At 38.9% G+C, this 23,890-nt stretch overlaps 1 protein-coding gene across 6 annotated transcripts in view; it reads left to right on the top strand.

Moving 5' to 3' along the window:
- The window catches only part of CDK14 (cyclin dependent kinase 14), a 334,071-nt gene that overhangs the window by 211,511 nt on the left and 98,670 nt on the right, over window positions 1-23,890 (top strand). For all 6 annotated transcript variants that reach the window (XM_069775346.1, XM_069775384.1, XM_069775377.1 and 3 more), the window contains one exon: window positions 16,302-16,365. In XM_069775346.1, the coding sequence (XP_069631447.1) occupies window positions 16,302-16,365 (64 nt within the window). The remainder of the gene's footprint in view (window positions 1-16,301; window positions 16,366-23,890) is intronic.

Raw genomic sequence — 23,890 nt, 5'->3', positions numbered from 1 at the left:
GGCTTTCTTTGGAATCAGAATGTTTCTTTAGTATCTGCCATGTTTAGTTGCTGAATGAGAAATGGACTATAATTATAAAGAAGCATTGTTTCTTTTCCAGGCTCGCCTCTGGCCTTCAAGAGGGTGGTTACAGGCAATACATTGAAAAAAATGGTGCTGAGACTCAGCTGGTGTAAATCAGTGCAGCTCTGTTTACTTACACTAGTGTACATCTTTGCAGGCACCTTCCTTCTTGGCCCCATACACAATAGAAATAGATTTTTTTCCCATGTAAAATCTCTCTCTGTATATGTCTCCACATGTGTTATGGAGCTGTAATTGCAAACATTTTGGCAGCAGGTGACACTGAACAGAAATGCAGTTGCAAGCAATTTGTGCATATTACAAATGGGGCTGAAGCCCATTCTGAACAAAAGCATTGGTCTGTTATCCAAAAACTTATGCTGCAAGATAATACTGTGCCACATAAAAGCACAGGCCCATTCACAAACCTCCTCTGATATGCTGGCTTTATTTACTAGGGGAGATAATAAATGATCAAACATCAAATAGTCATATTGCTTTCACTTTCTGTTTCGTAAATAAAGGAACAATGTTTAATATGCTTGAATCTTCTCTTTTCCCTTTCCTCTTTTACTTGTGTCTGAATTGCACATCACATGCCAAAAGTGGGTTTTCTGAAGAGCATCTTGATTGCCAAAATTGTTGTTTAGAATCAGTAGCTCAAGTTCAAGCATCCCTAAACTTGAAAATGTCTAAAAATCAATGTGAGGCAGTTTTAGATTATGATTTTAGAGACAGGTTATGAGAATCTAAGATGGATATCCCTGACCTGTCTGTACATGTTTCTTAAAAGACTTCAAGAATAATAGCTGATTTCTTCTGCCCTCCTAAGAACTGGTAAAAGTATATAGCTTTTTCTGTCATGGTATCTGGGGGAAACATCCCCTTCAGCCCATGTATATGGCTGAGGTACCATTTGCAATAGGCCTAATTTGAATAAAGGTACACTTCAATACATGTTTGTGTTTCCTGAATCAGTGCCCTAGACAAGGTATTAATTTAGCAAGATGCTGAGCACTTGCCATAAGATTTTCTTCAACTATCACTGCCATTTACACAAGCTACTGATCCTCAGTATCTTTCTATAAGCTAAATGTAAATTTTCAGATAAGCTTAGTGATTTCAAGAGGTTTCAGGTTTTCAAAAGCTAACATTAATCCACCTTGATAAGGACAGCTGCTTTTCTAGTTCATTAAATGGCTATGGTTAAATAATTTAGGCATTTAATTTGACATGTTGAAAATTTTGTATAATCTCATCTGAGTTTTAACTATTCATATAAAAATGCTGTCACACAGTTTCTGTATATCCACTATTTGTGTGTTGCTGTTGCTTATGTGACTTGCACAGAGGAAAGAAAATCAGAAGGAATGCATCTCCCCTGAATTTTTTTATTCTAATAGGGGTTTTCTTATTATTACTGTCTTTTTATTATAAGAGAAAGGTAACCAACAGGAAAAAAGCAGCATTAGTTTGAAACTGCCTTGAAAAACACTGGCAAAATCAGTATTAATAAGTAGGAAAAGGAAAGGAAAAAGGCTACAGAAATGGAATATATTCTACTTCATAAGAAGGTGTCAAAAAAAGAGGTCTCATACAGGAATCGTGAGTGGGAGAATTACCTGTCTAGGATCTTAGTGTAGTAGGTAGTCTCAACTGTTTGAGTATGAAATAAATAGAGCAGGTTTTGAGGTATACAATACTATGTTTCATTCTTGTTGCTTTGGTTCTTCCTTTGCCAGTCTTCTGAGTGCTCCATTTAAAATAACTTGGAGGCCATAGCAAAACTGGATTCTCTAGCTGTCAGTTACAGGAAGAAAAATGTCCTGTGTTTGCTATTTGTCTTTAGAGTGTGCGTGTATATCACTGTGTAGCAGTATTTCTGGCAATTGAGGTCTGTTTCCGAGTACATCCAAGAGTGCTAATAGTATGTTTTGTGAGAACATAATAAGCATTCTTCATGGTGCTTTTTTGGGGCACAACATGATCCAAATGGCTGTGGTGTAAACTCTCAAACCTCTCAGTGATGGAGCAGAACAGCATAAAGTAAATTTTTAACAGAGAGTGTAGTATGGTGCAATAGGTATCTTCTCACATAAATATGATTGCCCTGATGATGATTACATCCAAAGGAGAAATTTTTAGGCATCTGCTTATTGTTCTGAAAGTTTACGGTTGTATTTCTGTATCTTTTGGTGGGTGAGAAATCAGTTGACCTTGTAAACTTCCAATTTGATTAAACTTTCCTGTGCTGCAAAGAGGGATCTATGTTTTTAGAACAACTCTTGCTTAACTCCTTTTGAAGTTATTTACAAATATTCTGCAGTTACTTCCCTTCTTCAAAAGGGAATTACTTGCATTGTAACTTATTTTCATCTTAGAACTTATTCTATTTGTGTTTTTTTTTCCCTGTGTATCCCGAATGTAATTGTTTTACAATAGCTGGTAATTGCGCTTTTCTCATAAGAGAAAGAGAAGTTGCATAAACTTTGTATCGCTGAACTGGCCCTTCAGTAAAATCAGAGGGAATACAGCCAAGGATTTTGTCAATCCATTAGTTATCCTTCCTGTCTCATCTTGCTGTGCATCCATACAACACATTGCTCTAATTATTTAAAAAGAGTCCTTAATAATTTGGATGATGGAGATCGCAGGCATTTTGGTATAGTCTGCTTTGGTCTGATGACTGAGATATTTGGTTAATAACATTGCTATGCTGCTGGAGTGGCTCATTAGAGTGTGCTAGTATTGCTCTTTCTCTTGGAAAGGGAAGAGTCCTGCTGACCTCACTGCATCATATCACTTTATCAACTGCTCAGCAGTTCAAAGCAGGGTAATAACTGTAGCCAGGGCAAATCCTCTTTTGTTTGTTTTATGGGGCTTTTCATTAAATCCCTGCAGTACCCTATTCCGTAAAAAAAATAATTTATCAGACCAGTGAATGTAGCTGAAAACTAAGGATAGTGAAACATCTGATTCTTACTAGAGTTATCTCTTCTTTGGGCTTCATTTACCTGCAGTAAAATGTACTTTCAGTGCAGCTTCCTACCACTTTTGTTTTATATTATCTTATTCTTGTTAATGCTTTCATGGTTTTGTTGCTTTTGCAGCCTTTTAACTAGCTTGATGATAACATCGTGCTGCTCATCTGCGTTCCTCACATAGTCCAAGAGATCAGCTGTGCCTACACTATTGAGAGGTTGATTTTTCTCTCTCGTAACTTGCATACTTAGTTACCCTTGTTTCATTGGTATAACATCTCCCTTTCTACTAATTCAGTGAGATCTTTAAAATTTACCTCTGAAATGTTATGATTTGCCTTGTAATAGCAGCATTGCTCATGTTAAAGAATTAATATAGTCAGTTTACTCTTCTTGTACCTGATCCCCTGTCATTTTTCAGCCTTTGTGTTTTCAGTATTTCAGGCTATGCATTTCTGTGGACCTTAATGTATTGGAGGTGGGGGATAAGAAACTGTAACTCCAGTCTTTCTCTTCCTCTCCATCATTATTGACTACTAGTGGTACTGAAGCTCTTTGTCATGTGTCTGTGCAAATTTTATTTTCTGTATTTGCATATCCTATTTATTTATTTATCCATTTCCCCCTCTGGTTTGTTTTTTTGTTTTGTTTTGTTTTTCTGAAAAAGAGTGGGCTGTGATATGCAGGTGTTAAGCAGCTCCAAACTTCTGAGGATTTGCCTTCATTCATTCACACTTCATCATTGACTGGTTTAGTGCAAGCCCCCATAATTCCTTTTGGAGCTGTAGGCGGTATATTCTCCAAATCCTGCCCAGTCCTCGCAGCTGCCTTCTCCAGTGAGTAGAGAGGAATGGTTCCAGCAGCTCCAGGGAAGTAGTTCCCTTTTGCCCAAAAGCGAGGCTGCAAAGAGCAAGGACTGCCACTGCAGCTGCCCTGCATGTGGTTTCGAGCAAGTTTAAATGGAGGCAGGAGATGACTACATCCTAATCCCTCCTGCCTGGTGTTTTTGAGAGCTCAGAAGTCTCGGGCAAAGTTACTGAGTGCACTAATGTCAAAGCAAACAAATGGGTTTACTGAAGCTGGGAGTGCAGCTGCCTCTTCCAGTTGAGTGACACCTGCTTCCACCTTCATTTAAATAAGCAAAATGAAAAGTCTTAGGCCACCTGCCAGCTGATTGTTAAAGCCACAGCTGCTAAATGAGCAATAAATGGTTAAATCGCACAGTTTCCAATTTTCACAAAATTTGAGCATCTCAACATTCCGCACTCTTTCAAAACCCACTTCTGATCTCTACGTTTGGGCATGTACCTTGTGGTGTCAGGGAAATGAACCCATCCCTGGACTTGCAAGGAAATGGGTAAAGAAGGTGTCAGGAAAATGGGTCGATGCTCTAGTGAGGAATTCAATGGAAACTTCCAAAGTGCTGTGGAGTGAGGTGGGCTAGCTCACTATGCTGCAGTGGAGGATACGGGTTCTGTTCAGCCACAGCCTCCCCATTGATCTTACCGTCTTCTGGATGAGAATGAGTATCTCCCTGGGATTCTGCCCTGACCCCACTTAAAATGTTTTGGCTGCTTTAATAGACAGTGTCTCTCCATCAGAAGTAGGTTGACATTTCCCCCATTTTTAGGAAAAAAAATATTTCTATACTACTTAGAGACTTCCATTTTTTATTCTGCTTGTTTGTTCTGTTCCTATGATTCAGAAGGATAGTTACAAGTATAAAACTCTTTGTTTTTTAGCAGCAAAATACTGTGGTTTGGAATGAATACATCAAGCATCATGCTGTGGTTTGTTGTAGGAGGCACACTTGAAAATGAATCACTTGAAATGGATTTTTAGCGATAAGGTTAGACATTTTAAAAAGTGATTTCATTTGGGGATTCTGATAAGGTTCGGTGTAGGAATCAGCAGGATATTTAGACATCCAGGAAGAGTGCTCTTACATCCACCACATATACCCAACACAACTGGAGCTCATTATTAATGCCCTTGCTGTTTCAGAAATATTGTAACACCTGGACCCGCACATTCTTCAAATGGCAGCATGACTGGCTGCCTTCATCTACTGCAGATTGAACAAATGGTTGCTTAAAAAAACTTGACAAAGTACCCACTGCTTCCCTAGGCTCCATGTAGCTGCATGAATCTATTCAAAATTGAGATTATTACAAGATCAAGACCTTAGTTGGCAAAGTAAGGAGTTGGCAAACTTCTGGATGATCTGATCGGATTCTAGTATCGTGCTGTTCTGTGATGCTGAGCACCAGGCTTAATATATAGGTCTGGGTATATGTTACCTCCCCAGGATTTTTAGGTGGGAAAAAGAATTTTCATGTTAGTACTTTTTTTTTTTTCTCCCCCCAGATGGTGAATTCAGCAGCTCAGTTAGCCCAGCTATAATATTCTATCTATCTGCCTTAGTACAAAAGCTTTCCTCTCCACTGCAAATGTGTTTCTCTCACGTAAGCAGCACGTCATGAGCTTCTGTTGTGCTGTGTGTATTCTGTTCTTTGTGCATAAGGAATGGTGAGTCCTGGTGTGGTGTCATAACGAGGCACACTTGTTCCTCTGATGTGTTGTGACTGGGCAGCAGGCCAGAGACAAAGGGTTTCCAGTATCTGAGAAGTACAGTGTGCTTCACTGCTTTGGAGTGGGGTTTTGCTCTGGGAAAACATGAATTGGTTTCTATGAAAAATATTAGGTCAGGTCCCAGTGCGGTCATGATTCTTATCAGCAATGGAAGTGATCCCAAATGTGATAGTTTGTTCTAATAGTTGTAGTTAAACAATGGTGTAGTGAAGAAACATAATTTTATTTTAAATTACAATGTCTTCCTTGCTGTTTTTATGATGATTCATAAGAAAATGCCTAAATTTGGTCTGTTAATTATTTAAATAAGCTCTCCAGCTGAATGGCTCCTTTAAGCCCTTAAGTATCCTGATGCAATGGTGTAGCTTTGCCTGTGCCAACGAGATTGGACACTGCAACACTCGGTAGGAATTCATGTGTGTTAACTGAGCCAGTTTTATGGTCTTCAAAAAGACCATAAAGCCAGCTTTATGATCCAAAAAGCAGCATTGCTTTTCCGATAAGCTAGTGTTTCCAAAAAAACCCTGTGTAGTCCATACCTGGAATTCAAATGAGCCAGCTGCTGAGCCAGCACAGCAGGGCTTGTGGAAGTACATTTCATAAAAGCCTCCTACAGGCTTTTGGCTTTTTTTTTTTTCCCCTCCCTTTTTTCGGTTTAAAGAAAAAAGTCAGTAAAAAAACTTGAAATAAATCTTTAAAGAGCATATTTAGGAGAAGACTGTCTGTTTGGGTGGGTTATTCCAAAGGCTTTACAAACAAACAGGATAGGAAATCTGAAATGCAGAGTATATACCTTTCTCTACAGAGTAAATCAGAGCAGATTTTAAAGTATATGTAAACAAGCATGACTTGTGAGCCAGGGGGTCCTTCTGACAGAAAATTGCTGCCTTCCTTCTCCTTCGCAGAGAAGAAAACCATTCTGTCTGTTCCCAAATGGTAAGAAAGAGACCTTCCAGCACAGAAATCATCATCAGCTGCTTCGTCACATATATTAACACCAAGATCTTCCTTGGTGAAATCATTCCCTCTCTGTGACCTTATTTGAGAGCTCACAAGCTCTGGCAATGCCAGAAGAGCAAACTTGCCTTGGAGGAAGGGGAGAGAAATCTGTTGAGGTCAGCTGTAGTCTTCTGCATGAATTTTCTTCCCAGTCTTTCCCTGATTCACGGCTTCGAGGTCTACAAAAGCTTTCAAATTCTATTCTATGCTTACTAAGCATCAGTTTCATCGTGTTGAGGTGTTTCATAGTTTTTGCAGCTCCAAAGCAGCTATCAGAGACACTTAAGTCTAGTTTAATGTCAGGATTTTTTTATTCTGATGATGGGGTGGTTTGCTGATGGAGGGAGACTTCTCAGCACAGGTGGCTGGGAAAGCTGGAGGGACAGGTTCTCAGTTCTGCTGCTTCAGCTGCTTGAGCATGGACCATCCCTCACAGAGGAGCCCTCTTTTCACTTTGGAGCTGAACAATGTCTCCTTTTAGCATGTACTATGCTTTTTCATTAACTTGTAATTTGGCTAAATTGATCCATGGTTGCACTGGTTTGAGGGAAAGTGCAGTCTCTGTCAGGAGTTTGCCTTTTTTCCTTTTGCTGTCAATTTCAGATTCTCTCTCTACAGCATAGGCCGCTCTGTTTTCAAAATAAGTTTGCCAAATCCTGTTTTCTTAGTATTTTTAGCATTTGTCTCATTCACAGAAACGTTTTAGTAAGAATCACTAAATAAAAACCCAGTTTCTTCCACCATGTCATTGTTTATGAAAGTTGTAAGTTACTGAAATAGGGTGTTACGATGAGATGGGCTGACTACCTGTTGCGAGAGACTGAAAGAGTTAATGTCTCAAACTTTGTGGTAGGGCAAGTTCTGCTTAAAGACAAACCCTACACAGCAAGGAACCAAGGTGAAAAGCCCATCAGCTCAGACATCAGCAACAGGAGGGGGAGGGCGTGCTGGAGGGTGCGCAGCTCTCTGTTCTGATAAGCTGTTCTCATACAAAGATCAAACAGTGGCTGTGTCTGCAAGGAAGGAGAAGTTACTCCACAAATGACCCCCAAGCCCAAAAGCTCACAAAGTGCTCGTTAGCCTAATAAGTTCGAGTGCCCGCCTGAAGGAGGGGCAAGGATGATAAAAGGACACAAACTGAAGCCCCAATTGCACAAGCCCGCAGGGACTGGACCGTCGGCTGACTGGACCAACGCTGGACCCAGGAGCGGTGAAATCTTTCTCTCTTCCTTTTTCTCTCTCTGTCTTCTTCTCTCTTTCCTTTTCCACAATCCCTATACCTCATCCCTTTAAGACATAAAACCGTTGACCAAGTCTGGGACTAAGAGTGGATCCAGCCACCCCTAGACCCTTCTCTGAGGAGGAGTCTGGAAAGCAAGGGGGTCTGCTCTGAACCTCGTGACTCAACAGGAGGGATCTCCTTATTCCCTGTATCGATGTATATGGTTACACAGTTTACAGAAGTAGTCTTATGCCGATTCCTGTTGTGAGAAACCCTGCCACCTACTACCATGCCTCCCCAGTTCATCTTGCTTCTGTCATGAATAAAATCCTTAACTGATAGTTTGGTGTCCTTTCATCTTAGCCTGCGGGAATTTTGAATTAAACACGACTCCCTGGTGTGTCCAGTCTGGGTTGTGACACCTGTAGGAAGAGGATGTTACACTCCAGTACAAGTCGTTTCACACTTGCTTTTTTCTCATTGTGACATTTAGATTAAATGACTCTGGTTTTGCTCTGTCTCCAATTTAGATTGGATTATGGACAGAATTAGTTTCTAAAAGTCATCTCATTGACAGAGCTGTTTCTGTGATTCAAAGTGTAGTATGCATTTAGTATGTCCTTTTCAGAATAAACAAAACTCTCCCCTGGCTGAGCAGTTAAGGAAACTGGCATTTCAGATCTCAGTAGTGCTTTGTTGTAAGACTGGGGGTTTCATTTAATCCTGTCCTGATGGTCTGCAGTGCTGGGTTTGTGGTGATGCCTGTGAAGTTCCTCCTTCTCCTCCTCCTCCCGGCTGTTGCGCCCAGCTCGTGCAGAGAGAGTAGGTAGAACCTGGCTCTGTGAAGGCAGACAAATGTGTTTATGAAGTCTCCAGTCCCCGTTGTCTTCCTCATGTTAGCACAGTTGCAGTGGTGTCTCTGCCAGGGTCCCTCAAAAGCATAGCAGTGGTTACCATGGGTATGAAGAGAACGATGAGTTTGTTTAACTTGTGCCGCAAACAGTGTGGAAAAGTGTTGGGATAAATTTAGCTTTTTGATGCAGGCAGCTGCTCAAATATCATTTATATACACACAGTAAAGTTGGAAAAATCACATGTTAAAAAGGTTTCCTGGTGAGACTTCTTTGTATATTGCCTCTATGGGGAAAGGATGTTAAGAACAGTTGGGTCCTTTACTGTTTCACATACCTCATTTTTCATCCTTGACAGAGCTAAAGCACAAATATTAGTTGAACTTGATTTTTTTAAATTAATGTGTGTTGTTAAAATTTTGTGGGAATGTTGATAGTAATTTCATGTTTTGCTTCCCTCATCCATACTGGCAGATTACCTAAACGTTTTTGAAGCCAGCTTCATCACAAATCACTCTTTATGCTCAAAGCAAGTGGTTTTATTACCCATGTATAGTGGAAAGACGATATTCCACTTGATGCCTGAAAGAGTCAGCCTTTTGTTGTAGGTGAACCTCATTCTGTTCTTACTGCTTCTTTTTTCACCTTAGAGAATAAGCCTCAGTAACTTCTGTTTTTCCACAAAACAGCATCCCTTTACATACAGCAGAAACAAGCTTATGGGGTTGGTGAAGAGGTGCCTTCTCTCTTTTTTTGTTGCTGTTGTGTCCTGTACTCATTGTCTGTGCAGCAGGTGCTTCTTAGAGCTCTTGAAAGAGTTTAATACCTTGGGGTTTTTTTAAGACAATGATTAGATCATTCACAAATTAACTTTCAAAAGATATACTCCAGTCAGCTTGTTTTCTAACCAGCCTTGTTTTCTCTTAAATCCTTAATTCTGATTTAATGTCCTGAATGAATGCAGATCACATTAAACATATTCTGCTGCACATTACCATTGTGCATATAAAATGGTGGTTGCTGTATTTCTTTTTCCTTTTACCATGTATCATCACTGCAAGTTTTTATTACTTTGATGGCATTTACAGGGACATAAGGAAGCAAAAAATGCAACCTGTTTTATACATAAATATAAGAATTTGAAAGTCTGGTTTTGTCTATAAAGATTTGTGGGCTCTTGTTTAATGCTTAAGAGGAATCACAGAAGTTACATTACATTTTCTGTATGCTTAATATGTTGCATCTCTATTTCACTGGTATTTTCTTTCTTACCTGTGTGGGAATAACGAAGGGATGTTTTGATGACAGTTGACTGAAAAAAATACGGAAAGAGTTTCCTATGTAAGAAAAATAATTTTTACTAAAATACAGTTTTCAAGCTCTGAACAAGGCTTTCAGTGTTTTCCACATGGGAGGAGACTGCCTTGATCACACAGCCTCACTCCAGTTTTTTAACTTTGAATTTATGTGGTTTCCTGGTTTAGGAACTATATGTAATTTTTGCCATTCATTTAATGAAGTAAAGCTTCAATATTTAAAATCTCAAGCACAATGAATAGGTATATCGTCTTTATTTTTCATGAATCCAAATAAATACATTGTTGCCATCTTAGCTGATAGACATTGTTTCTGTAGCGAAATATGAGGTGACTTTTTCATTGCAGCTGGGAACCCTGGAACATTCACAACCTTCCAAAAGTTAAAATGTGTTCGGCCTCAGTCTAACAAACGTGTAAGTGCATTACACAAACTGATAGATTTATTGTCCCCTTACAGAAGCTGAACTGCTAAGGTCCTGATGTGAAAAAACGACTGCTATTGAGGCAATTCCATTTCTGTCTCTATCTTTTGGATATTAAACTTGACACTCAGCTGTCATCCATCGTGCCCAGCAGAGAGTCGAAGGAAGCCTCGCTGCAGTTGTCAGTTAGCAGGCTCTGAGTCAGCATGCATAATACGCAAATAGTTGCTGAATTTTTTTTAACCCATTATACTAAGACCAAATGCTAAGCTGAAGGACAAAGTTCCTCCTTTGGTCTTCACTACCACATGTACTTTGTGCTCACTGACATTATCAGGTGGTAATACAACACTTTCCCTGGTTGTGGAAGATGTGGTTAAGATCTACCTAACAGTGACTCCTCGGGAGGGGAATGCAGCAGTAGGTGGATCATCTGGACAAATGGCTTAGCACCAGGGCAGACCGCAAGAGAGAAAGATTACATAAGCTTCTCCTCTTCCAGACCAGATGGGAAATTCCATGTTCAGAGGTGGCTCTGGGAGTGACGGAGTTGCCGTAGTGAAACCCTGGAAATTGCACTGCTTCTCAAGAGCCAAATCTAAAGCAGTAACTTACTTTCCTCTAATGAGAAGGAAAAGAACTCCTAGGGTTCTGACTAAGTTGAAAGCTTCATTAGATATGTATGTTTTGGAAGAATATAGCAGATTTTTGTTGAAAACCAGAACATCTGAAATCTCCAAATCTCACTCAACAGAAAGAGATGGCTGAATTGGAAACGGCTCTGCAATACCTATCTTCTTCCTCTTTTTATTAAGTTTGGTTGCTCAGACAGCTATAGTCTCCCACAGTACATCACAGCCAAGGACTCACTAAATGCAGTATGTTTTACCCAGCAAACAGGAAGACTGGAGCAGAAATTTTGATGATACTTAAAAGGAAAAATAAAATAAGAAAACATTTTTACATCCAGCTTGTAAATTTTCCTAGTTAAAATTCTAGGGCATTTTTCAACAAAACCCTCTTTCTATTAAAGGGGGGGAAAAAATTCACTCTCCTGACATTTTTTTGACGGAACTTTGTTTGTTCATCAAGTTGACCTAATGTGAAAAAAATGGAAAATTCAGCAAATTGCTTAGCCTGATTTCCATAAAGGTTGTCTAAGGAAAGGCAGCTCATTTGCATGCTGATCTTGTTTTTCATTCTGCTCTGTTGCTACAAAACCCCGAATAATACCACAGGCTGCATGTTCTTTGTCTTGTTGAAGTCCAAACCATCGCCTTTCTTGAGGATCATCAGATCTAACAAGGGTTAAAGCATTATTTCAGTAATATACAGCTTTGTATATTCAAAAGCTGTAGTGCAAATGGAGATGCTTGTTCTTTATTAATTATGCTAGCACTTGGGAAATTGCTTGTGGGAAAGATTTGCACTGCTGCTCATCTCACAAGAGATTCAGATGACTTCTCCGGACAAATTGTTACCCAGAATGACCTTATTACATGGCAGTAATAGGGAATGTTTTTACATTCGAAGCATAATACAGGACAACATGACTAATTGTGTTGGTAGGGTGGCATAATGCTCACTGTAAAATAATGATTACCTTGCACACCAAAGAGTAGGTTAATTAAGGGAGTGATGAGTCTTTGTGAAATCAGATGCAAAAAGCAAACAACTTTTTTCTTATATTAAAAAATTAGGGCAATGCAATAGACCTTAATGTATTTGTGTTGTGTTTCCTGGGAAATCTTTCTACATCATGCTTGTATATGGAGATTTGAACAGCAGATTCTGTTTTCATAACTTTCTGCCAAACTGTAACAATGTCAGCTGGCAGTAAGGGTGTTTGGCCCTCAGTACCCTGATGTATTGTAATTCTGTTATTTTCGTATAAATAGATTTCTCACCCTACAAATAAGATTAGAATCTGATCCTGATTTTGAACAGCAAGTTTCAAGTGAGAAGGTCATTTTATCTTGTTTGTTAGGGAATGAAAGAGCCCAGAGTGTTGTATGTAGTGTGGAACAGCAAAACCCCAGTAGGTTTTGGAGTTTTCTTTACAGGAACCATAACCATCCTGGTCCCTGGAAAACATTAAATCCATTCCAAATCCGAGATTTGTAGATTATTCTTGTGATAATAATTCAATTTAAAAAATAGGATATCAAATCATGCTAGTTCAATGTTTACCTCACTGAGAAGCAAATTGTCAGTAGACAAAGCAAACAAATTAGGGGTTTTTTGGTTTTGTTTTGGGTTTTTTTTCCCCCAGATAATTCTTAATGGTAAATAAAAGCCTATTTCCAATATTAAGTTGGAGCTTGGTTTCCCTGACAGTGGTGGTTATTTTCATGTTTTTGGAACATGAAATTGGAAGAAAAAATGTTAAAATGTAGAAGAGACAGAACTCCTGGTGGTATGCTTGGGATGAGAAGTGGTGGACCATGAAAGGATAGTCAGGGCTAGGAGGTTAACTGTAAAATAACAGCCCCTGGTGTTCAGTTGTTGTCCCAGGCTGCTGTGTCTCCTGTATCTTCCACCTCCACTGGCTGCTGTAAGGTTAGACTTGCTCTCCAGCACTGGTGGGTAACCAGTGGTTTGCTACAGCCAACTCCATCATATAATCGGTTAGATGCTAAGATGTTGCCAGTGGTTTGGTCTGGATAATTGTCTTAACTGCTAAGGGACAGTGTTTTGGAGTAAAACCAGAAGACTGCTGCGTTCTCCCTTCCTCCTCCGCTTTCCTTTTCCATGTTAGTCCCTTAATTGTCTTTTGTAAGCCCCAGAACAAGGCAGATTCTTCTCCACTGTGGTGTTACATGTGAACTCCACTTTGCTTTGTTTATAGCAGCTGTCAAAACTCATTGCTTTGGGTTGCCTAATCCCACCTCATCAGAACAGGATTGATTGCTGCTTAGAAGCATCACTTGCAAGGTGATGCTTACCAGTCTCTTTATTTTGACATACCTGTGGGCAGTGACTGTTTCATCTTATTCAAAACCACAGTTGTTTCACTGTTCCTTGTTTGTTGATAGTCACATAATGTGGATTTCTGTACTGTGTGTGTTAAAAATTGTGTGGAAGAGGGATGATCTTTATAGTGTTTGTACAATGCATTAAAATACAGTGTCTGGATCCTTGTCTGAACTATGAAGTGCCCCTACCTTAAAAATGGTAGGCATTTAGATGATAGAAAACCCTAGTTGTTTTTAGCCTGACTGCTACCCTTGACAGAAGATATAAATATTGTAGGTGGTTTGAATACTCCAATACACAGAACTTGTTTGTAGCTGGCTCTTAAACATTGTAGCAGCAGATGTGCTGCAATATTATTAAAGAAATTGATTGGAAAACTAGTGAAACCAAAAATTGTGAGTCACATAAGATTCATTACAAAAGTGATCTCCCATCAAGCCCTCTGTTACTGGACCTGATGTTGCTTTGACAATCAGAATAATACATTTCTTAGCTCGAAGTTCTACATTAAACTGATCTGATAAATATTCTACCTTGCACTGGAAGTTTCAGATTTTGTTAGCTGGTTTTAATATTCATCTGTACAGTGCCTTAGCTGCCTATCTCTCATCTAAAATAAGAGACGATTAAGAACACACATTTAGAAGGATGTGGCTAATTTTCTTACAACGTTTCGTGAGAGAATATTCCTTTGATTTGCTAAGAGGGGTTGCAAAGTTGAGGACCATATTTCTTAAACTGAGGATGCAAGAATCTCTGTTTTTAATCCACGGGCTCCCTCTCCTGGTCCGGAACGTGCTTGGCACCAGGAGCTTGATTAACGCAGAAGCTAAGTGAAAGTTATTTGCAAATTGATTTAGTGACAGTGTCAACTGTGTCTCCTAACTTCTGTGTTTAATGGGAGAATTGTGCTCGGCCTAACAGCAATAATGAAATGAATACAGGTGTTGCGATGAATTAGGGTTGCAGGGCCAGGTTTATCTTACTCAAATGCCAGTTAAGACATATTTCACAAGGACTGAGAGCAATGTCCTACAAACAATATTTACAAATAAAATCAGTTAATTTGCATATCCAAATAACCATGTGAACATGTACAGTCTAATTGCACTGATACTGTCATCTTTGTTTGACACCTTGGTGCTCTGCTTTCACCTCTTACTGGTCATAATACATCTAAATGGAACTATTTGCTTATTGTATTTGATAGTGGAAAAAATGATCTTTGCATTAATATTCTTAGATTAGAAACACATTAGTATTGTAAATTGCTTGACAAATTTAGGCACTAGGGTCATACAGCACACCTTGTAGGTAAGAATTGTATCTATTTAAGAGGTCGCTTACTTTTGCCTCAAGTTTTTAAGCCCATTTCTAAATTTTATGAAATAAATTTCTTGGAAGAGTTGAAGGGAAATTTTTTGTGTTTTAGCTTCCCAGTCTTGCTTCTAAGAATTTTTTTAGGCTTGAATTTATTGACATGAACAAATGTTTACATAGCTCAAGAAGTGCAACAAATATTCTAGAGTGGTCCTTCCTTTAATGCTTTTAATGCATATGTATATTGCAGCAGACACAATTAAAAAAAAAAAATCTCTTCGTCTCCCAATGGTTAGGGGTAGATGTCTTGTAGCTTGCCCTGAAGTGTCACAAACCTTCACATACTTGGACCAAAGATTTTCACGCTGACTTTGTGCTTGTTTCATGCTGATGTAAATGACCACAGAACATCACAGTGATTTAAGATCTGCAGGTCCAAATATTTATTCAGAAGATTTGCAGTGCAGGTAGGGGCAGGGCTGGCAGGGGGTTTTGGACATTTATGACAATGCACAACAAGCACCAGACTAGTGTGAAATGCCTTCACTTTAGCATATCAGCCTTTTTATTCCAGGGCCTGAGCTTATAGCAAATATTGAAAACAGTCCCTAGCATTTTCATTCGTGTTAAAAATTGGGTATAAATTTGTAACAAGAAAGATCCCAGTAGCGAAATATCAAATTCCGTAAGTCATTCAGAAATGCATTTCCAGAGCTGCTAATTTAGGTGTTCCTCTTGGCTGTATTTAAAGCAAGAGTTGACAGTTACGTCATATAAAGCAAAACCAGGTTTGGGAGAACTAATTATAGCAGTTCTCAATTTACTTATTACTTGTGCCAAAGACACAGGGGGTGAACTTTTCATGTGAGCAGAGGATGTAAGAACCACATGAAAAGTGTTAAATACTTTTCTGCTGAAAGTTGGTCTGACTTACACTACAAGAAGGAGGAGAGTTGAAGTGAATAGAAACAAAGCGTAATGCGTGAGTTGGTAAAGTCTGTATTTCCTAAAAACTTTCTATTTTTTTGTATACTACATCCACTTAAAATGACAACTATTCACAGTGCATTCTTGTTCATGCCATGCTTTTGGTGATCTGCTTCACCATCTGTACAAATCTTCTATCCTAGCATGTATTAGGTATCTGTTCATCTTATTTAAGTTTACAGGGATTGAAACTATTTCTGAGCTAAAATATCTAGCCTCTCTAACACCAGTGCTCTGAGATATGCAGGTAGCTTGACACTTGTCAATGGCAAGTAGCTTTAACATGTATTGGTTAAACAGGCAACGTGACAGGAGCACAGCACCATTACATGCTTTACTGTCTCCACTGGTACCTTGAAACCGTGGTAATCATTTAACTTTTTGTACCCTCTTCCTCCCCCTCTTCCCCCAATGATTAAGCCTATTTAAAGTTTAGATTGTAAGGTACATTGAGCTTACAATGAGGAGTGGCTTTATACAATGCTATGACTTGTTAAGTCTTTTTCCATTAAAGCAATGTGTGGGTTTTTTCTTTTTTTTTTTTTTTTTTTTTCTCTTTTTGTGTACAGGTACTTGGAACACCAAATGAAGATACGTGGCCTGGCGTCCACTCTTTACCCCATTTCAAACCAGGTAGGTTGAAGTACCAAGTTCATCCAAATTCTTTTCCTGGAAATACAGGACACAGATGATTACATCCCTGCCCACAAGCTTCAAAATGACCTGGTATGCAGTGCACAAACCATAATGCACTTTTTCTTGCTGCTTACTTTTTATTGTGCTCAGGGTGGGGTTTTTTCTTTTGTTTAATTTCTTTGCTTTTCTTTTACATTTTCTCCTGTTTATTATAGTATGAGCCCTAACCTGCTTGTATTCCTCTGCCACTGGGTATGGTACCTTTCAGATTGCTGGCAGGCTGATTCCCAATCAGTATTACTTTTCCACAGACCACCCTGAACTTTGAGGAATACTAAAGGAAACTAAAGAGTAGAGAAAAGACTTTGTGAAAGCTGAAGTTACTAGTAGATCATCTGTTAGTAACTTTCTACAAAGGTGCAATTTTTCAGGGTGCATTGTACTTAAAGCTGTCATATTCTACAACCATTCTTGAAAACCTGTTTCACCATCTGATACCTTTGTGTGAGAGGGAGCGGTTTGTTCCCTAGAGACTGGAAGTACATGGTCAGCTTCATTATGCTGTGTATGTATGTATGCATATATATGTAATACATACAGTCTTGTGAATTTCCGAGTGGAGATCTTAGAAATACTGTTTTTTAAACATGCCAAGCAGGTGAATGAGTAGGAGACATGTTGGCTGGTGGGGGTGGCTGAAGTACTGGAACTGGTTGTCCAGAGAGGTTTGACGTCTCCATCCTGTTCAAAACCTGACCGGACAGGGCCTGAGAAGCCCGAAGTTGTTGGACCTGCTCTGAGTGGGTTTGGACTAGATGGTAAAGAGAAGGTTACTAGATGCTTTCAGATGAAGCACTTTATTGTCTCCCAGTATATTTTACTAGGATGAGCCTTCAGTTTATAACCATATGACTAAAGTCTGGACGTGAGTGACAAAATTGACCCAGGAATCCAATTGCAGATGTTTTTGTCCTTGCAGGCCTAAGGTGTCTCAGTAAACTCCCGGTTCTCCTTTACTGCAGATGATAGTCCCTTCAGCTTTTGTCATAAACTGTGACAACATGGCATCCTATGTCATTTAAACCTAATGTCCAAGTCATCTTACCGGTCGGACATAAAGAAGATTCCCTTTTCATTCCAACCTGTCTTATTTTTCAGATCTGCAGGATCATAGTGGCTTCTTTGGGGCAGCAAAGAGGCAGGACATGGGGCAGAGGAGTTGAAAAGAACAAAGAGATCTAGGCAGCTCTCAAAATAAGAGAGAGAGAGAAAAAAAAATATTGTAGGGCTTACCCTGATGGTAACACAAAGCCTTGAGAAAAGGGAAAACAGACAGCTTTCTTGCACATTGCTTTTCAGTCTCTATCCTAGTGCTGTCTTGTTGCTGTATAATGAAATCGCTCTTTAGTGCTCTATTGTGAATTAGAACTTCTTTAACAAGTACAGTTTTTCACTGAAATACTAAAAATACTAGTGTTCTTCCCTAAATCAGTGTATCATTAAGTTTACAACCTTTTGTGTTTCTCATTCTCATTCTTTGTGTTTCTCATTCTTTACTAATTAAAAGGTGAGTATATACACAGAATCCTTACAGAAATATAATGGGTTTTAACAGCAGTCCAAAGACATAGTTTTTATCCAAGAATAGTAAAGAGGAGGAGAAAACCTGGAGATGTCAGTGAGTGCTCTTTGGGTTTGTTCTTGGTTTTATTCTTCTGTGTGATATAGGAAAATTTTGAACAGTAGATGGCAGCCAAGAAATTTCCTGGTTTCATTTTCCTGTTTGGCTTCCAAGTGTGTTAAGGGATGTGGGTTTATTACCACAGAATAACATCAGGAAATAAATCCACAGTAGGCACTTCATGAAATCTGATTTTTATACAGGCGTTTTGCTAGACTTGCTTTTATTTTCTGTGTCCCAGACTATGGATTTTGTGAGCTATGAATACATAATATTTATACAAATGCAGAATGGGGACAGGAGGAAGAATGCCTCCAAGACAGAAGATGGTCACTGGGTATTTTCACCATTTCTGCATAGTGTGGTCTTTGTTCTCTTGGATCCTTTCGACATCTGTGAAGTATGTAGATTTGCAAGTCAGAATAATTACTATTCTTGCTGGCAATTATTTACTCATTCTAGGGCCTGTTAATGCAAAGTGCTGAGCTCCTTAATTCCCATAACTGTGGAGGTCTGAGAGCACTCCAAAGGAAAAAGCCCTCTTCTGTACATATACTATGTTCTGCACTCCCTTTGTACCACCCTATATCCTTCATGGCCTTGAGAAAAGGATTTTTTAAATTTTTTTTTTCTTACAGTTCCTTATTTGCTGATTTTAGAAATTACAGCAATAGAAAGCATAATCTAACTGGACAGCCAAAACTTGGCTTACATACCCCAAAACTGAGTAATTGGACTTTATGCTGGTGAAGTGTGGCATGGCTAGAGCAGCAAAACACATCACCTCTGGGATCGTACTGGGGTACCATAATCTAAAGCATGCTCTGCACAAAGTGCTCTGACCTATGGGCTTGGCTGGAATTACACTGTTTGCTCATGCTGTTAGGGTCGCTTGGAGCTGTTTGGTGATGGATACCAGGTTCTCTGTTGCTTCTTAAAAAAATGCTTTCCTTCATGCCCTTCTGTGCACAAAAGTTTTCTGGCTATAGCAAGGTTGTATTGTCCCCTTCCACAGATATTCAGCCAGTCATGCTCCCCTCCTTGTTGGTCTGAAATTATTGTTACACCCTAGAAAAGTGTATGGGACTGAAAGACTCTTCTTTCCCAACCGACTTCTTGAGAGCAAAATGGAGGTTAATGCTTTAATAATACATTTAAGATGACTTAATCTTTTCCTTTCCTTAGCAGAAGAATGCAGGAGGGAACCTGAAATGTCTTGCCAAATCTGAACCAATTCCATTATTCTTTAAGATTTGTGAAATTACTGCATTTAGATAGAGATTATATGGGGTTAAGTAACTCCTGTGCTTTGTGTGTCTTTGTGCGTTTTAAGACTGATAGCTGTAAACCGTAAGTGTGATAAATTGAGAAGTGCAGAGAGCACTGGTGATAAGGATATCGACATCCACTCAGGCAAGGCTTTGATGCTATAAACTGAGTTGTGTAAGCATAAAACAATAGGATTTGAACAGAAAGTTATCAGTGATAAATAGTTACTATAGTTTAAAAAATGCTGGGCACATTAAATGGCTGTGGAGTTCAGAAGACTATTGAGAATAGAAACAAAATTTCATTGTATTTCTTGTTTGCATACAGATTTAAATAACTAATTTGAATGCTGTGATTTGGTACGGCACAGTCCTGTTCTGCAGAGAGCTAATCACAGTTTACTAGGAGAAACATGTCTGAAAAACATGGCATTAGTCTCTTCTCTACTAGAGTGGCCAAGGGTCTGATTATTATGGAAAGCAGCCAGTGCATAAACAACGATGATCTCTGACATCTTAATATGCGGGAACATTTCTGAGGCTGAATAGGAAATGTGTTCCTAAGGCTAGCTGTGGGTGGCTCTACATCATCTAAACCCCTAACCTCAGTGATTTTAACAGCCTGTAATTGTGAAAATAGAATGGCCATGATTTGTTTTGCCATTTAAAGAGTCAGGAAACAACTTGTATTTTATCTGCTGGCTTTGAGATCTTTGATTACTTTCTATCTTACAAATACTCTAGGTAATGTGGGAGATACTTAAAGCTAAAAGTTGGCCTGGTCTTTGAGCTTTCTCTGTGCCTCATCCTCAGTCCTCTCAGTTTGTTTGCACCTGTGCACACAGACAGACATGCACACATGTCCTGCTTACTACATTACTTAAGGATAATCTAAATAATGCATTTGAAAATCCTGAAATGCCTCAGAAGTATTTCAGTAACTTCAGGTTACCTCTGTGATTCACTTTGAAGCCGTTATGACTGCTGTAATCTTGAGTGGGTTTTCCTGTACTCATACATCACCAAAGAAACCCAGCCATTCTGGATCACTGTGAAAGTAAATTATCTGCCCTCAAATAAGAAGGCAGTTTGAGTAAATTATGAAAAAGTATGAAAAAGTTGCTGTTTCAATAAAATCTTGAGGTTTCATCCAGCTTAGAAGCCCAGTGTTGCAAGTTATTGGACAGAGACACTGTAAATTATGAACATGACTCTCTGACACATGACTTGGAGAACATGTTTTCACTTTTCTTACAACATTTTAAGAAATATGTAATTTGCTGCACTAAACCAGATCCAACAACCGATTGTGTCACTGAACCAATATCTCCAAGAATGAAATTAAAGTAGGCATCTGCTATGTCTCATCTGCATGAGTGGAGAGGAAGCAGTATTGCAAAACAAGGTTCTTCCTTACCAGTCTTGTGTCTGAGTCTTCCTGATTTTTGTTTATTATTCTCTCCATTGTTATTAAATCTCCCATTTTTCTTAGTCTAGAGTCTCATCTTCTTTTCTTCTCCAGCCATTACTCCTGGATTCAGAGTCCTGCCCAAATAATTGAGCAAGATAAGCCTTTGGATCAACATCTACACTTAAGTCAATTTTCACTTTTCCTACATTCTCAATTAGTGTTTGGGACTGATGCTGCATAACCTTCATCCTGGGAAGTTAAATAGAGATTTATCAGAAGGTACTGTCAGTGAGCAAAGTGGGAGCAGGTAAGATATGGTCACAATGGAAGATAAATGAAATGATGGTGGCCATGAAGAGATGGTAATGGTCAAGGAGAAGTAACTTATTAGGAAGGTGGAGAAAATGTGAGAATGCTTTGTAATGTTCACTGTGTATCAGTTTCCTTACAATACTGTTTCTAGGTGAAAGAAAGTTAAATATTTAATCTTGTGATGATGGCATGGGAACCTGAACCTCGCTATGTTCAATAGATGATCAGATATAATATAAAGTAATACACCTGAAAAGGTGTCTTTATGAGACAATGGAAACATCTACTGAGCACTGATTTTTAAAAGAGAATCCCTGAAGTCAGGATAAAAAGTGTTAAGAGAAAGAGACTCTCCTTAAGGAGGAAGTGGAAGACAAAATGAAACTAGAGAGAGAAAACAGCATTCATAGGAAATACTGCATAACACGGAGTCTGCCAGAGATTGACAGATACTTCATGGATTTCTGAAAAAATCCTGAGTCTGTGACTAACAAAACCACTACAGAGCTGGTGTTCTGACTCGGGAATTCTGCTTTGCTTCCCAGGTGATCAATAAATATAGATTTGGTTTAGAAATATGATCTGCCTACCTGCATCTTAACAGCTGATTGATAGCCAAGTTTTTTCAAAGGATTAAGTTGTTATTTAGAGTAAGGCTGGGCTGAGAAACTAAACTCTGTTGGGACAAACCCATGGAGATACTGTATATGAGGACATAGGGCTTTTCAAACTTTTGTAATGGTTTTTCCTATAGAGTTTCACCAAAGTCTCTCAACAATTTGTTACACCCTGAATCAGTATCTTGTTTATATCTACACTGATGCTAGCGAATGTTCCCAGGCAATGTGGGAGTCTCTGCTGTTAAACTGTTAGAGCAGCCTCTGGCATGCCTTTAGCTCATGACAACTAGCACTTCCAAATAATTAATTCCTGGGCATGGTTTGGGAGTTAGTGTGGGCTAGGGACTGTTCCCTGTAAGAAGGAGGAAGTTCCCACCTCCTGTATGGGAGGACAGAGGTGGAAGGGTGCTGCAGTAGGATGGACACAGGACAGTGGTGGTCTCAGCCAGACAACAGTCCCAAGCACATTTAAATTACTGGTCTAGATGTAGCCTTCAAGAATTTGAGTACTTGAAGAAAGAAGAGAGAGGGATCTGTAAAAGAGAATTAATTTCAAGTTTCTCCCCCTTTTCTTTAGTTTTGGCAAAATTGTAATATTTAGTGCTTCCTCAAGTCTCTGGTATCCACAGGCAAAGGGAAGCGGAGTTGTCAGTGTTTTCACCATTCTTTAAGTAAAATTGCATGAAACTGCAAAGTTAAAGTAACTGATATGTGCAAGGGAGCCAGGGTGAGCACTGCTAAAAGGTGGAACCATTTAATATAAAAGTTCAGTGCTTTAGACAATGCTGGCTGTTAAAATTACATTTTCTACTCATGCTCAGTAGGGAGTTTAGAAAACAGCATCTAGCCTTCCTCTTTACATAACCTGTGCTCTGCTAAAGCAGGTGCTTTTGGAAGGGAAGGGAGGGGAGGAGAGGAGAGGGGATGGGGATGGAGGGTGTGGAGTTGAAGTAATTTTTCTCAAGACATTTGGCATTCAAAAAAGCAAAGTTTAACTCATGATTATGATAAAACTCCAGTTGTGATTGAACTTCAGTAAAAACTCTAATTGCACATTAGTGCTGCAAATAGTGCTTGAAAATTTGCTTGTCAGCATGGATGCTTGCCTTTATATCTTTAGCTAACATAATTTAAATATTTTTAGGATTGAATCTTTAACAAAAATAGCATGTGAGTCTTACAAATCACAATACAGTTAGTCACTTTAGACTTATAATTTAAAAGTAAAGAAAACCCATTTAAAGAAATCATGCATTAGACTTTTCAAAATATTAATTATGGTGATGTTTAAATATTTGCATTTAAGCTAATCACATTTGGTTTTAAATAGAGAAGAACATTAATCAAGGAATGCATATTAGCTGGCATGTTTTGATTAACAACATAAAAAATGCCTTGAAGTCAAACTGCATTTTAAGTTCTTTGGTTTAGACTAGAAGCTGATTCTCAATAGTGCTAAAAAGGAGCTAAAAAATCAAAATGTAGTCTGGTTCTAATTCCTTAGGTAGCTTTTCTTGCCTATTCTAGGTCCTTTCAAGGCAAACGTGGCAAAGGTGTAATAGTTCATGTGTTTTTCTGACTGATAAAAGAGAAAAAACCCTCACCTTGTTTTATGTTACTTAAAATGCAAGTGCTTATTTTTTCAATTCTCACAGCAGACCAGTAGTTCCTTCAGTGGTCTGCTAATAAGCTCACTAGTGAGTTCTGCTGAAATTTGCTTCTGTTTGAACCTGCCCTTGATGCAGGGCTGTCAGATGGAGCATGTTTATCAGGCAGATAATGATGTTTGCAGTGGAGAGCATGTAGGTATATATGTGGGCACACAAGTGAGTATGCATATGTAACAGTGTTGCTGTAGAGTGGTTGTCTAAAGGAAATAAGAAACAGAAATACTGTCTATCTCTATAAGAAATAGAAATACTGTTGTTTCTAAGACCACTTAATACAATTGGGTGTAATGGATGAGCTTTCTGGCACAGGCTGTTTTTTCTTCAAGCTGAGTACAATTTGGGAGCAGCTGTTTTAAGAACGTAATTTTTTTGATGCATCGGGTTTGTCAAATCAACCAGCTCAAGAAATTTCCTCCCTCTCTTCCCTGTGGTTGCTCACTTCTGCTTCCATTTTGCAGTTGTTATTCCAATAGCTTTGTTGATGCTACTGTTTGTGGGGCACAGTCTTAAAAACTTCCTTGGCACACGAGGCATTGCGTAAGCTGTACTGCAGGGTCTGA

The sequence above is a fragment of the Haliaeetus albicilla genome, chromosome 2 (assembly GCF_947461875.1).
Source record: "Haliaeetus albicilla chromosome 2, bHalAlb1.1, whole genome shotgun sequence".
NCBI classification, from domain to species: Eukaryota; Metazoa; Chordata; class Aves; order Accipitriformes; family Accipitridae; genus Haliaeetus; species Haliaeetus albicilla.
This window is presented reverse-complemented; position numbering and strand designations above follow the sequence as displayed.